Genomic DNA, 13,227 nt, shown 5'->3' with positions numbered 1-13,227 from the left:
TAGATTGGAGTGGTACTCATGCCCATTATCAAATCTGCAATTGCATGTACAGGCCTTCTTCAAAGGGACACTCATTCTCTTTATGGGTTTGTTTTTATGGCCACCTATGCAGAAACAAATTCTACTCAGGTGAATGGCCCTTCAGTTTTAAAGCTGAATTCCACCTGGTTTAAAGACCTACTTAAATATTCCCCCCGCTCCAACCCCAGCTGATCATAACTCAGAGAGCCTAAAACTGAAATCTTTCCTCACCATTTTAACATATATCTCACAGTTTTGTCATCTTAGGCTTCCTTTTGACTTCCATGATGGTAATATTTACTCCTCTGGGGAGATTTAAAAAAATGAGCCAGTTGAAAAATCAATATAACTATGAGGCAGAGGGGTTTTAGAACAGAAGTTGTTTTTGGACACATTGGTCTGGTTCCCTTAATTCAAGTATGTCCCTTGTCTTTCTTCACCTGAGCCATCTGGAAGCTCCACTTAAGTCATAGCTGACTTAAGCACAGTTTTGTCAATCAAAAATCTACTTTGTACACTGTTAGAAAACTTTTCATTGTTGCCTGTGTTTAGGAATGCTTTTAGATAAATCTGTCTTACTAAGGTAGGATGGTGAAATAACAAAGGAGTGTGAAATTGGCCTGTCTTAAAATCTTTCCCGTGGCTTTTTGGAAGACATCCTCTCCTGAAATATTTAAAACTGACATTTTTAGATGGCTTCAGGCTAATCTCAATCTTAACCACTTTTAGATGGTGCAGTAAAAGCCATGTCCTACAATTTCTCATTACTCTTTCCCAGAAATAATAATGTAAGCCACAAGCACAGCACTCATGAGCAACCTGCTTATGAATGACAAAAACATGTAATGTAAGAGAAAATGTTGGCAGGGAAACAGACTTCAGTTTCAGGCTTCAAATGGTTGTTGCATTATTTTTTTTAATATAATTATGAAGGCTGTATAGGTTGGAGGAATGAGCTACAGGCTTAGAAATTGGAAGGTCCTAAATTCTAAATCTGGTTCTGTCACTGATTTGCTGTGTAACTTTGTGCAAATTAGTTCTTTCAGATTCTGTGGGTAAAACTTTCAAAAGTGTCTTCGGTAGCACTGGAAGTCAGTGGAATGTAGGTAGCTTAGGCTAGGTCTACATAGCAAAGAAAAAAATGTAGAGCCCAGTCTCAGAACCCAGGTCAGTTGGCTCGGGCTGCAGGGTTAAAAATAGCAGTATAGACAGGCTAGAGCCTGGGCTCTGAAATTTGTCAAGGGGGGAGGGTCTTAGAGCTCAGGCTCCAGCCTGAGGGGGAATGTCTGAACTGTTATTTTTAGCCTGGCTGCCTGAGCCCTGTAAGCCCAAGTCAGTTGACCCAGGCTCTGAGCTGGTGCTGTCAGTTTTTTACTTTGTAGTGTAGACATAATCTCACTCACACTTTCTAACGTATCTAAGCCATCTAAACACTCTAGAAAACTTTACCCCCTTCTGTAAAATGTAGATAATAAATTGGTACTGTGAACTGTGGGTATGATGAAGATTCAAGACTGTATAAAGTTTTGAACATATAAAGTTTTGTGCTAACTATTGATACCTTTATTTAAATTCCTAATTTTTTCCATTCAGTTTTGAAGTTAAAAAATAACCCTGGAAAAGTAGAATGGGCCTGAAAGAGGATGTAAGTTTGAATGTATGTAATAGAATCAAATATATTTAGCAGTAACCTCTGCTCTGTCATTTAACTCTGTCTAGGTTCTCCCCCTTCAGATGAGATTCACACCCTGCGTAACCAGCTGCTTTTGCTACACAACCAGTTATTGTACGAGCGCTTCAAAAGGCAACAACATGCCCTTCGGAACCGGCGACTCCTGCGGAAAGTGATCAAAGCAACAGCACTGGAGGAACATAATGCTGCCATGGTGAGCAAGGATTTAAGAGTTGTGCATGCCAAGAAGTGCTACTAATACATCACTATCAAATCTATGAATGCCTGCCCCAGACAACATCTACTATAGTATCATAGAACTTTAAAATCTTTTAAAGTATTTATTTTTGAAGTTTTTTCTTGTTTTTAAAGTAACCTTTGAACACTCCAGTTTTTGTGGAATGGATTGTGGATAATTTTGATGCAGTATGATTAGTTGAAACTGGAAATTTACCATAAAGGGCATTGAACTGAACACATACATGAAGAAGCCAGCTGGCTTAAATAACTGCCAAACTTAGCTTAGAAAGACGTGATTTAACAGTTAATGTTGTGCTTGCTTAACATTTGGGCAGTCTTAGCATTAGGCTAGTAACCTTGTTAAGTTTCCTGAAGAGGTACATACTTTCCATTTGAGGAGGAAGAATGCTGGCAGAAAGCTAAATATTTCAAGTGTGTTCTCCCTTTCAGAGTCTCTGAATCTGGCCCTAATTAGTGATGGAAACTTAGTTGTGTGGAATCCATGTGAAATAACTTTAATCTTGTTTGAATTCTTAAGTCCATGTTATAAAAGCTGCCATGTAAATTGGGATCTTTATTGCAGTCACAGCAAAGAGGCTAAGAACTAAGTAATTATTGGAAACGGAACTACCCTCTCTTCCCTGAGGCTGTCCCTTTAGGTCACCACTGGAGCATGGGGTGATGTGGAGGAACATACATAACTGCTGACCATATTTCATGGATGTAACTTCAGTTTCCAGGATGTTCAGCCTGGCATCTTTAACCATTTCTTTAAAAAAACAAAACAAAAAAACTTTTTATATGAGGAACATACTAAAGTGCTGTAACATAGCCAAGTTTGAAGACTGTGCTATTAGTGGGTTTTGGTTTTGATCCTTTATTTGGTGGTTGACTTGGGGCAGTGGTCTCTGATGTACTAGTTGAAGTAGCAAATTTGGTCATCTGACTTTTGGTATATGGTTCCGGACAGAAAGATCAGCTGAAACTACAGGAGAAAGATATCCAGTCCTTGAAGCTTAGTCTGCAGAAAGAGCAGGCCAGGTACCACCAGTTTCAGGAAGAACATGATAATATAGTGGCTCAGCTTCACAGCCAGATCCGACAGCTGCAACATGACAGGGAAGAATTCTACAACCAGAGCCAGGAATTGCAGGTATGAAACATAGCATGGAAAAGCTATAGTGAACAGATAACGTAGCTTTAAAAATAACCCCCCTAATGATCTGGCTCTTAAGTATATTAAACCTCTCACTTCAATCCAAATAAGACAACATGCAGTTAAAAATTCATCTAACTAATGTGATTCTGTTCTTTGTGGCTTTGTTTTATTTTGCTTTGAAATGGCAAATTGCATGCCTTTCACTAGTCTGTAGATGATGATCATTTTTAGTGTTTAGTCTGTAACTGCTGATTATGCTGGGTGGGGGGAATGCTGGCCATCCTGCCAAAAGTGTATTTTGCTAGATTTGTGGTACAGTTTCAGAACCTTAAGCCTCTTGCTGTTTATTTAAACAGACCAAGCTGAAGGACTGTAGGAATATGATTGCAGATTTGAGGGTAGAATTAAAGAAAGCCAACAACAAGGTGTGTCACACAGAGTTGCTTCTCAGCCAAGTTTCTCAGAAGGTAAGATTCCCCTTGTGGCCCTTTTGTTATGTCTTTTTTTGTTAGTACCCATTTCAAATTTCTCTTCGTTCCTCATAAGGCCTCTATCACTTTAGGTAAGCTGCTCCTCATACCACACTGAGTTCCATGGTATTGATTTTAAATGAGTGAGAACAGAAAGAGTATGAAAAATGTTATGCTGAAGAAATTAAATTTGCGTGGTCCTGATACTTCTGAAATCTTGCTCCTCATTTTGGGTCTGGCCCACATTTGGAATTTCACAGATTGAGCAATGCCTGAGGGCATTCTGTGCCAAAAATATAAAAATTCTGCACACAGTGTTTAAAAATTCTGCAAATTTTATTTGTCAAATAAATATGGAGGCTCCAGCTTGGCATTGGGAAGCACAGGCCACTGGCTGCACAGAGGTGGGAGATGACTGTGCAGCTCTTCTTCGCCCCCCCCGGCCAGGACATGGACTCAGTGGTGAGGCCGCACCCAACCCTGACACAGTGCAAGGACCAAGCCTGTCCCAGAAACACCCCAGGGCCCTGCCCCTCCATGCCAGGAGTGGGCAGGAAGGATGCAAGTGTGGAGGGGCTTAAATGTGGGGAGATCCAAGTATGGGTTGAGAGGGTTCTGTGTGGGGCAATCTGGGTGTGGGTGACTCGGTGTGGGATCTGGCTGCGGGGGAGATCTGGAGGCACAGGGGCTTGTTGGGAGCAGGGTTCTGGGTGCAACAGTAATGGGACTCTGCAGGGGGGTCCAGGTGAAGGTGGTTTGGGCTCAGCGGGAGGGTTCGGGGGGAGGGAAAAAACTCAGTGGGGGTCCAGATGCTGGGAGAGTGGGGGTCCAGATGCAGCTGGTTGGGCATCGGTGGGGTGGGAATCTGGTGGTGGGTGGCTTGTCAGGGTGGTCCAGGTTCAGGGGGCGTGGGGCTCAGCAGCCAGATTCTGAGTGCGGGTGGGTGAGGCTTGGCAGAAGGGTCTGGGTACGAGGGGGTCTGGATGCACATGGGTTGGGCAGATGGGGGAGCAGCTCCCTGTACAGGGATTCCTCCCACTGCAGCGATGGCAGTAGGAAGCGGCAGGTGGGAGGAGGAGTTTTGCAGAGCTTCCTGCAAGTGGGGAAGAAATCTGGGGGTGGGTCTGACCTGACTCGGGATGCCATGTAGGGGAAAAGGAAGTCCCATCCTCCCCAGCCCAGCCAGGACTAGCAGCTGAGCCTAGCACAGGGTAGGAGCCACCAGTCAGGTCTTCCCCAGTCCTGCCCTCTGCCCCACAGTGACTTACCTCTCTGCTGGCCGCCCTGGGCACCCAAAACATATTGTTGGGGAGGGTCTCATGACTGCTCTTGTGGCTTCCCTATGCTTCCCCATCAGAAAGTCATTTTACTGCGGGGAAGTAAAGAAATCTGTGAGGGACATAAATTCTGCGCATGCGCAGTGGCACAGAATTTCCCCAGGAGTAATTAATAATATGCTTGGATTAAAGCTTTCTGTATGTTAAAGAGCTCCTGTCAGAAGCTAAAGGGACTTCACATACAAATGGAGAAGCAGTTACCTTATTTGAAGCAAACTGAGGGGTTAAGCTAACTAAATGCTGCATTTGTCTCATGGAATGTCACAATTTACCAGAAGCAACTTTGAGTAACATCCATTCACTTGTTTGTCATAATTGCCTGCTACTTTCCCTAGGCACCATGGTTTGATTTTCCTTTTTCTTTTCAGTAAAAAATAACCCCCAGATGTAGTGCAGGTCAGGTGTGACACTTAGATTAAACTGTTCACTGCGGACTCTTCTTTTTTTTTTAATTTTTTTTTAAGCTTTCCAACAGCGAGTCAGTCCAGCAGCAGATGGAGTTCTTGAATAGGCAACTTCTGGTTCTTGGGGAGGTCAATGAGCTGTACTTGGAACAGCTGCAGCACAAGCATGCAGACACAACGAAGGTACCGTATGTGGGTCACAGGCAAGGCTTTTCTGGAAAGATTTGTCTTAGGATCATCATCAAGTTCAGCAGTGGCTTTTCAGTGAAGAAGGAAACTCTTTATAAATCAGCAAACAGACATAGATGTTTGCATCCAGTTTCAAAGCAAATGAAGGAATATACTACTGTGATTTATCTTTCAGTGAGAGCTTTTGTGTTAGTCATGCCAGGCTATCCAGTCTGTCTTCAAATAGCTTCTTGGATGGCATAGTTTTTACTAGGTAAATAATGTTTTTTACTGCACCAGGAAAAACTAGTTCATCACAGTTTAAGGCATTTTCTATTTTAAAAATTGTTTAATTGATGCAGACCACATTACACTTAAGTTTAGTTATACATTCAGATTGTTACATAATGCAGTAGATGCATAGATTAATTTAGAGTTGCACAAATAAAAAGTAAAAGTGCAGTGGACGTAATACTAATATATGTAATTTTTATACTGAACATTGGAATGACTTAGCATTTTGGTTTGGTATTTTCTCAAGGAAGTTATTCATGTCATGACTCATTTCAGTTTTCAGTATTATATAAATAAAAGTCGAAAACATTATAGGAAAATGACAGTAATGCAGAGTTATAGGCTTGAAGCATTTATTGAGCAATCAGAAGCATGAGAATTGCAAACTACCATGCAGCAAAATACCAACTTTGATATAGTAGATAGACTGAGCTTATTCCTCAGTTTTGAATGGGTATATCCAAAGGTTGAAAAGATTTGTTCTCTGCTTGCTGAACTCACTGGATTTGGTGCAATTATTTTTCTCAGTTTAAACTGGATTTAACCTGGTATTTACCAGCATCCTGGCATAAACTAGCTTTTCCTGGAAAATTGCCAACCCTTAATAGGTTCAGTGACCTTGGAAACTTACATTTGTATCACCCTGGAGCAGAAATCCATATCGCATATAATTTTCTAGGTGAAGGTAAAAAGAGAATCTGCTCCTTGAGATATTGCATGGGAATGCGCTTAGTGTTAATACAGTAGGTCTCGGCATGCAGAAGTAGTGCCATGTCACTTCAACAATTGTCACCAAAAGTGCTTATCTCTTGCAACCACTCATACATCTCATGCTCCTTGCTTCTTTTTTGTAATAGTTCTAAGGACCATATGATTTTATTACCCCTGCTCAGGGAAACATTTTTGTATCAGTAGGGCAAGTGACATTTACAGCACAATGTACCTGCTTTTACATGAGAGACAGCAACCAGTAAAAGTGAACTGTAAAGCCAAAAAAAGTGCCCTTTTGGCACTTTGAGGGCCACATTTCAAAGAAATTGAAAATTATCCATTCTAATCTGATACAAGATTGACAAGCCTTACCCCTATTGGAAAGGGCTTAAGTAAGGAACACTGATGTGCTAATAAATTCTGGTCATGTGGAGCTATATTCATGGTAATTTAGTATCCCTGATACATTCACAAGTTCTCCAATTCTGCATCTCTTTTTTTGGACACTTGCTTTGTTTCATCTTACATAGAAATTATGCTATCTGTAACTGTATGCACACGTATAAATACTACAAACATATAGGAATCCTGTCCCTATTAAAGCTCTATTTAAAACCTTTCTTCCCCAGTGAAATCCTGAGAAAACAGATTTAGACTCTTCAAAGCAAAGGGGCATGGGATGGATCTACTGTTGTAGATATTTTACTATATCTGACGAAAGTTTAGCCTTTTTACTTATGTGACACTAAATGGTATATTGCTCAGGAACACAGAATACCCCTCTTTTTCAGGAAGTGGAAATGATGCAGGCTGCTTTTCGGAAAGAACTGGAGAAAGCAAAATTCTGTGTTCAGCAGCAAAGCCAGAGGCTTGATGCCTCCCAGAAGCGGATAGTTGAACTGGAGTCTCAGCTTTCTAAGAAAGATCACCTGTTACTGGAGCAAAAGAAGTATCTGGAGGATGTCAAAATCCAAGCAAGGTTGGGATTTCAACTTCAGTAACTAATACTAACTTACATTATAGATAAAGTTGTTTGCCATGTTGTTGTAGCTGTAGGTCCCAGGATATTAGAGAAATAAGGTGGGTGAGGTAATATGTTTTATTGGACCAACTTCTATTGGTGCAAGAGACAAGCTTACACGGAGCTCTTCTTCAGGACTTGAAGAAGTGTGTGTACGCTTAGAAAAAAGCTCCTCTCTTTCACCAATAGAAGTTTGTGCAATAAAATATATTATGTTGTTATAAATAAAGTTCAAAAAATGTATTGGCAGATGGGTTATACTTTGAGAAATTTAAATTGGTAGTAATGTGTTCTTTGTATGTTCAGAGGCCAGCTGCAAGCGGTAGAGAGCAGATACAAAGCCCAGAAAAGAATTACACAAGCATTTGAGCTGGAGATTTTAGATCTGTATGGCCGATGGGAGAAGGATAGCCTATTGAAAAAACTTGACGATGAAAAAACAGAAGCAGCTGAAGCAGCAGAAGAAAGGTAAGGACAATATTACAAAACTTGGTGAGTGACTTGCAAGCTGCTTGAGGTAAACCTCCCTTAGTAATGTTTAGCATTCAGTGTCTGCCATCCTTAAGTATCCAAGTACTTTACTCACCTTTGTGAAGCATCAGTTTTTCTCATTCTTACAGGTGGTGAAACTGAGATGAGTGGCTTGTCCAGGTAACCCAGTGAGTCAGTAAAAGAGTTGAGAATAAACTGTAAAGGAGCTCTTTAGTAACTACAATACTATGCAAACTAGCTACACCTGAAACCCATTCCAGTAAAACACTCTCTTTATTTTCTCTCTGAAGAATTTGAGTTCCAGTAGCTCACATCCAGGACCTATCATTTTAATCTACAACCAAATAGAATTTTCTTAACTATTCTAATTGCTGCATAATGAATCTAGTTTAGCTTGTCTGATTGGGCAGCTCTACCCTTTGTAACAATTAGCTGACTGACTGGTAGGAACTAGTGTACGCAGTGCAGACAATACCTTCTATTTAAATGGGATGTTGTCCAGGGAAATAGTTTACTCCATTGGCACTTTTTGTTCCTGTTGCATTAAATAGGGACTGTTAGGATTGCTAAAATTGCTAAAATTGCCAAATTTGGATGTTGAGATCTAATCCAAACTGCTGCATTTAGCATGAAAGTTGCTGAACCCTCATTATGACTACAAAAGTCTCAGGAATTGACCATCTTTTCTGGTCTGAAACATTGTCAATTATGAGGCATTGATTCTCACAACTTATCTGGATTACCATCATCACCAACCAAGAACTTGTTGAGCATGACTGGCTTGAGTAGGATATGTCAGAGGCATCCCTTTTATGCAAACGTAGCACATTTGAATTGAAGCTATCTTGAAGTCAAAGAAAAGCTCTCTATTTATTGCTTTCATTGAAGTCTTGAGACTTTTATCTGAGTTTTAAAAAGGGATTCTCCACTGGGGGAGGAAATAATAACCTTGATTATACTCAACAGTTACTTTTGCCCTCTTAGGAATTTGTCTGTTCTGCTGATTAGCACTCACCTATATATGATTTAAATAAATCCTTCCCACTCATGAATGCTTCCTGCTCCTAGCCCTGTAGTAATTTCAGAATGGCTACAAAAAACAATTGGTATAGTGAGAGCAGCTATTGTTCAGGTCTGCAGCAGGCAAAGGATAGATCTACAAATCCAAGTGGGAACTATAGCCCCATTCCTTTCCTAAAGCAGTGAGGATGCAGGTACATCCTACCCTTTGGATCTCTGCCAGTCCTGGACCTACGTCCACCACTAAATCTGCGATGTTGGTTATCTTTCTGGTTGTAGTATGTTCAGTGGTTTATGCTTTGCTGCAGGATTGATTGAAAGGAGAAACTGGTGAGGGTATGTTTTAGCCCATCTGCAATGGTAGAGTTAGAAACTAATCAAAGTAAACTGCCTTCTTCTCCAGCAAGTTTAATCTCTTCATGGTGTACCTTTGCTACCATCACTTTGACTCTCTCTTTCTCTGTCTCATTCCAAAACAGGTTGGATTGTAGTAATGAAGGATTTGCAGACTCTGTGGCAGGATACAGTGAAGAAGCAATTGGTAGAAATGGAGAGACCAAACCTCCGAGCACCCGGGGTAGTAGTAGCAGTAAAGGCGGCAGCAGCAGTAGTGAGCTGTCCACCCCAGAAAAATCCCAGAACCAGAGAATGGGTCAGTTCAGCAGTCGCTGGGAAGCATCCATGTTGCTGGAGCCTTCCACTAGTGTCCCACTAACTGTAGGCTCACTCCCCAGCTCCAAGAGCTTTCTTGGAATGAAGGTGCGTGAATTATTCCGCAACAAGAGTGAGAGCCAGTGTGATGAGGAGAGTATGACCATCAACAGTCTTTCTGACACTCTAAAGAGTGAACTATGTAAAGATCCAAGCATGGTGGAGGCAAAGGCTCCTTCAAGCCCTGACAACCCCAGTCCCTCGCCCATGAACCAGGAAAGCAGTGTTGGACAGCTTCATATCATGGACTACAATGAAACTCATCATGACCACAGTTAAAAAGGAAGATAGTCAATCAGTGTTATTTTCATATTCTTGGCATAGAACAGGAGGCGTGAATGCAAGTTTAATTAAAAGCTTTTATGTTTCATTGGTATGAGCAGCTAGCTCGTGGAGTGGAAACAGGACTGATGTCTTTTTGCAGAAGATGACTGCTGAATGAATGCAAAACGGATTTAGGGTCTGGAACGGTAATGCCCAACCTAACTTTCTTTTGCTTCTCCTTTCTCAAATCCCATCAGTAGCAGTGTGTACTAATTTGAAGGGGCAACTGTTAGCATTTATAAGTATTTTTTCCCTTCTCCCCTCCCCAATGAGTGGTTGCATCCTATGAACTTGAGTGCAATATGAGGCCAAATTAACTTTTGTGAATCTACCTATGAATGGCACCTTAGAGACTAACAAATTTATTTGAGCATAAGCTTTCATGAGCTACAGCTCATTCACGAAAGCTTATGCTCAAATAAATTTGTTAGTCTCTAAGGTGCCACAAGTCCTCCTTTTCTTTTTACCTATGAGTGCTTAGTGCTTTGCTTAGCTGAAATATCTCAGCAAGCTTCCAATTTAGAACAGTTAATTGTGTTGCCCTTGCAGGTGACTTTGGTTATTATGTTCTGTAAAGAAGTAAAACCAGAGTTTCTAGTGCATTCATCTGAAGGTCTTTATTTTGCCTCTTTGTTTTCCCCCAACTTTGGTCTTTATTAGATTGGACTATGGTCAAGTGACTAAATGGTTAAAGAACAACACATATTTGCAAACTGATGTTGCATTCACCCTAATTCATAATCATTGTTTCTTTTGTCCTTAACATTTCCTGGAAAATTACATGTGAACAAACGTTGTCCCACCCCAAGGAACTCCATACTATTTGCTGAGGTCTCGTTAAAATGCTATTGCTTCTGATTTTTTTCCTTGGGTGGGTAAGGAGGATGTTCATTGTTTGTTTGACAAACTGGTACTTGTCTGACCTTAAATTGTTGCCTGAGTGGAGGTGATGAGAACTGAATACTGAGTGCAGGAAGATCCAGACAAGGACAGTATGTAGAGATTTTGTGTAAAGTAGTGGGTTCACCAAAACTTCCAAGTGAGCATTTTGAAGAAGATTCTGCAAATGATTCTCTAAGCTGGGAGACCATTGTGATGCCTGGACTCTTTTCATTGTGGTCTTTGTCCAGGTTGACCAAGACAGCCTCATTCTGGGTTGAAAAATCTCAAACATTCTTCTTCCCAGGAGTAGTTTATAAGATTCCAGGCTTGATTCAAGAATCATTGGATAGACTCCCAAAGAAAGTCCTCCCCACAGTGCTATTGCTCTCTTGGATACAGAGATCATGGCAGTCCAATTTGTGGCTACCTAGTTTTCTCCTTTTCTCTCTCCTTCCCCCTCCACTCCAATTTCCCAAGCAACTGAGCTTGGTGTTGGGCCAGTGTATATAGCTCAAAATTATATACAGGGCCCAATCCTGCAGCCTTCCCATCTTTATTATTCCCATTGAAGTCAATGGGGAGCCTTGCATGCTGAAGGACTTTGGGATCTGGATTTATGTCAGTCATCAAACTCTGGTTTCCTTCTTGTCAGAACAGAGATCCATTATTAGGAAAGAGAGAGAAGTTCATTTTTGTGAGACTCTGATATGTCTGGGTCCAGGATTACTTAGTCTGTAATATGACCTTTTCAGCTTCAGAGCCATGCTGCACCAGTATTCATTTTGTTCCTACTTTTACAGATGTAGTCTTTTTTTTCCTTAAACAGTCTACCTGGGTGGTGGTGAGAATCTTCTGAAAGGTAACTACCCTTGTACTCTGTTTTTCTAGCTTGACCTAATCTAAATAGGGATAGAACTGATCAAAGCAGGCTGGCATTCTGCTAACCTGACAAACAGAGCTGCTGTGATTTCCAGTCTTCTCACCACCCCCCCACCCTCATTGCCCAAACAGACAATACCTTCCCTTCCATTCCACCTCTCCCATAACACCTATGGTCTGTATACATTTCTGCCTGTCAGCCAGTCCTGACTCTGAAAGTAAAGGTGAACTTCAGTGGTTTTTTTTCAAAGCTTGAACCTGCACAGAATAGGAAATAGTGTCACTTAACAAATGACATTGACTGGTTTCGTTGACACGTCTATAGGTTTTCTAAGACTTGGTGGTAGTTGCAATAGTAAATGAGTGAAGACTCAAAGGCTTCATATCCCACTCACCCAGAAGTGAACAGTTTGCACATTGCCCCAAAAAGGGCTAGCTCAGCTATTGGGTACAGTTCTGTCACGGGAATCAGTTAGACCATCCCTACAGTTTGGCAATTCCCAACAGACTATCCTGCCACATGGTGACTCACTTCTTTTAGCGGAGGGTCTTTTGTTGTTGTTAGTAGCAAAAATGCTCTGGAGCTAATCAGAGCTCATCAGTAGGTGGCCTTTTCCCTTTTAAAAGGATGTTAGCATTGGGATGGAATCAGAAACCACGTTAAAAGGTTTATCTATGGACCACAAAGATTATGGAGGAACAAATTTTGCCATTGTTTTTGTAAATCTCTAAAATTATGGATCTACTTTATGTAGTAACTTGCATTTTGTTTAAAGGGATCCCATCAGTGAAGTGGAGACAGATATTTTTTAACTGACTGCTTTTAGTTAAATCTAAAAACACTGTCTTTGTCAAAAGTTAATCTGTTCCCTGCCTCGCTCTTTATAAGCATGTTAAACAATCCACATTAAATGCCATAAATATGAAATACAAGGAAAAATGGTACAATCTAAGCTAAAGAGAACTTTAAACCAAAAGGAGGTTTTGCTGTCCTTATTAGAATGTTCTAAAATGTCAAGGCAGTTGCTTGTGTTTAACTGTGAACAAATAAAAATGTATTGTTTTGCACTACTCTGTGTTGAGCTCTCTGCAAGCTGTGCCCTCAGGGTGAAGGATCTGTGCCAGTAACCTATACTGACTAAACGTGAGCTGTGCAGGAACAAGATTAGCATTAAAGCGCTTTTCATAGCATTAAAGCACTTTTAGAGGTCCAAGTGTTTAATAGTATTGGGTATGTTACAAAACAGATAAATGTCCTGCCCTTCTGATGGGGTCCTTTATATTTCTATAACCCATTTTTATAGATAGCGTGAGCAATTTTTCCCTCTTTGCAAAATAGCTTTGATATTGTTATAGCTATGTATAATCTAGTAATTTAACTGCACATATAGTTTTCAGTGTTAATTCTGTGCCAGACCTATT

The 13,227-nt window shown here is 40.8% G+C and overlaps 1 protein-coding gene across 10 annotated transcripts in view; it reads left to right on the top strand.

Moving 5' to 3' along the window:
• The window catches only part of TSC1 (TSC complex subunit 1), a 60,207-nt gene extending 47,331 nt beyond the window's left edge, over nt 1-12,876 (top strand). For 9 of the 10 annotated variants that reach the window (XM_043530494.1, XM_007061030.4, XM_037879455.2 and 6 more), the window contains 7 exons: nt 1,741-1,907; nt 2,904-3,086; nt 3,449-3,559; nt 5,364-5,486; nt 7,268-7,455; nt 7,804-7,965; nt 9,489-12,876. In XM_043530494.1, coding sequence (XP_043386429.1) covers nt 1,741-1,907; nt 2,904-3,086; nt 3,449-3,559; nt 5,364-5,486; nt 7,268-7,455; nt 7,804-7,965; nt 9,489-9,999 — 1,445 coding nt within the window. In that variant the 3' untranslated portion in view covers nt 10,000-12,876. Of the gene's footprint in view, nt 1-1,740; nt 1,908-2,903; nt 3,087-3,448; nt 3,560-5,363; nt 5,487-7,267; nt 7,456-7,803; nt 7,966-8,117; nt 8,149-9,488 lie in introns of all 10 variants that reach the window. The other variant, XM_037879456.2, reaches the window with a different exon arrangement.
• The last annotated feature ends 351 nt before the right edge of the window (nt 12,877-13,227 follow it).

Source organism: Chelonia mydas, chromosome 16 (genome assembly GCF_015237465.2).
Source record: "Chelonia mydas isolate rCheMyd1 chromosome 16, rCheMyd1.pri.v2, whole genome shotgun sequence".
Lineage (NCBI taxonomy): Eukaryota > Metazoa > Chordata > Testudines > Cheloniidae > Chelonia > Chelonia mydas.
The sequence above is the reverse complement of the archived record's forward strand: the minus strand, read 5'-3'. Positions and strand labels throughout refer to the sequence as shown.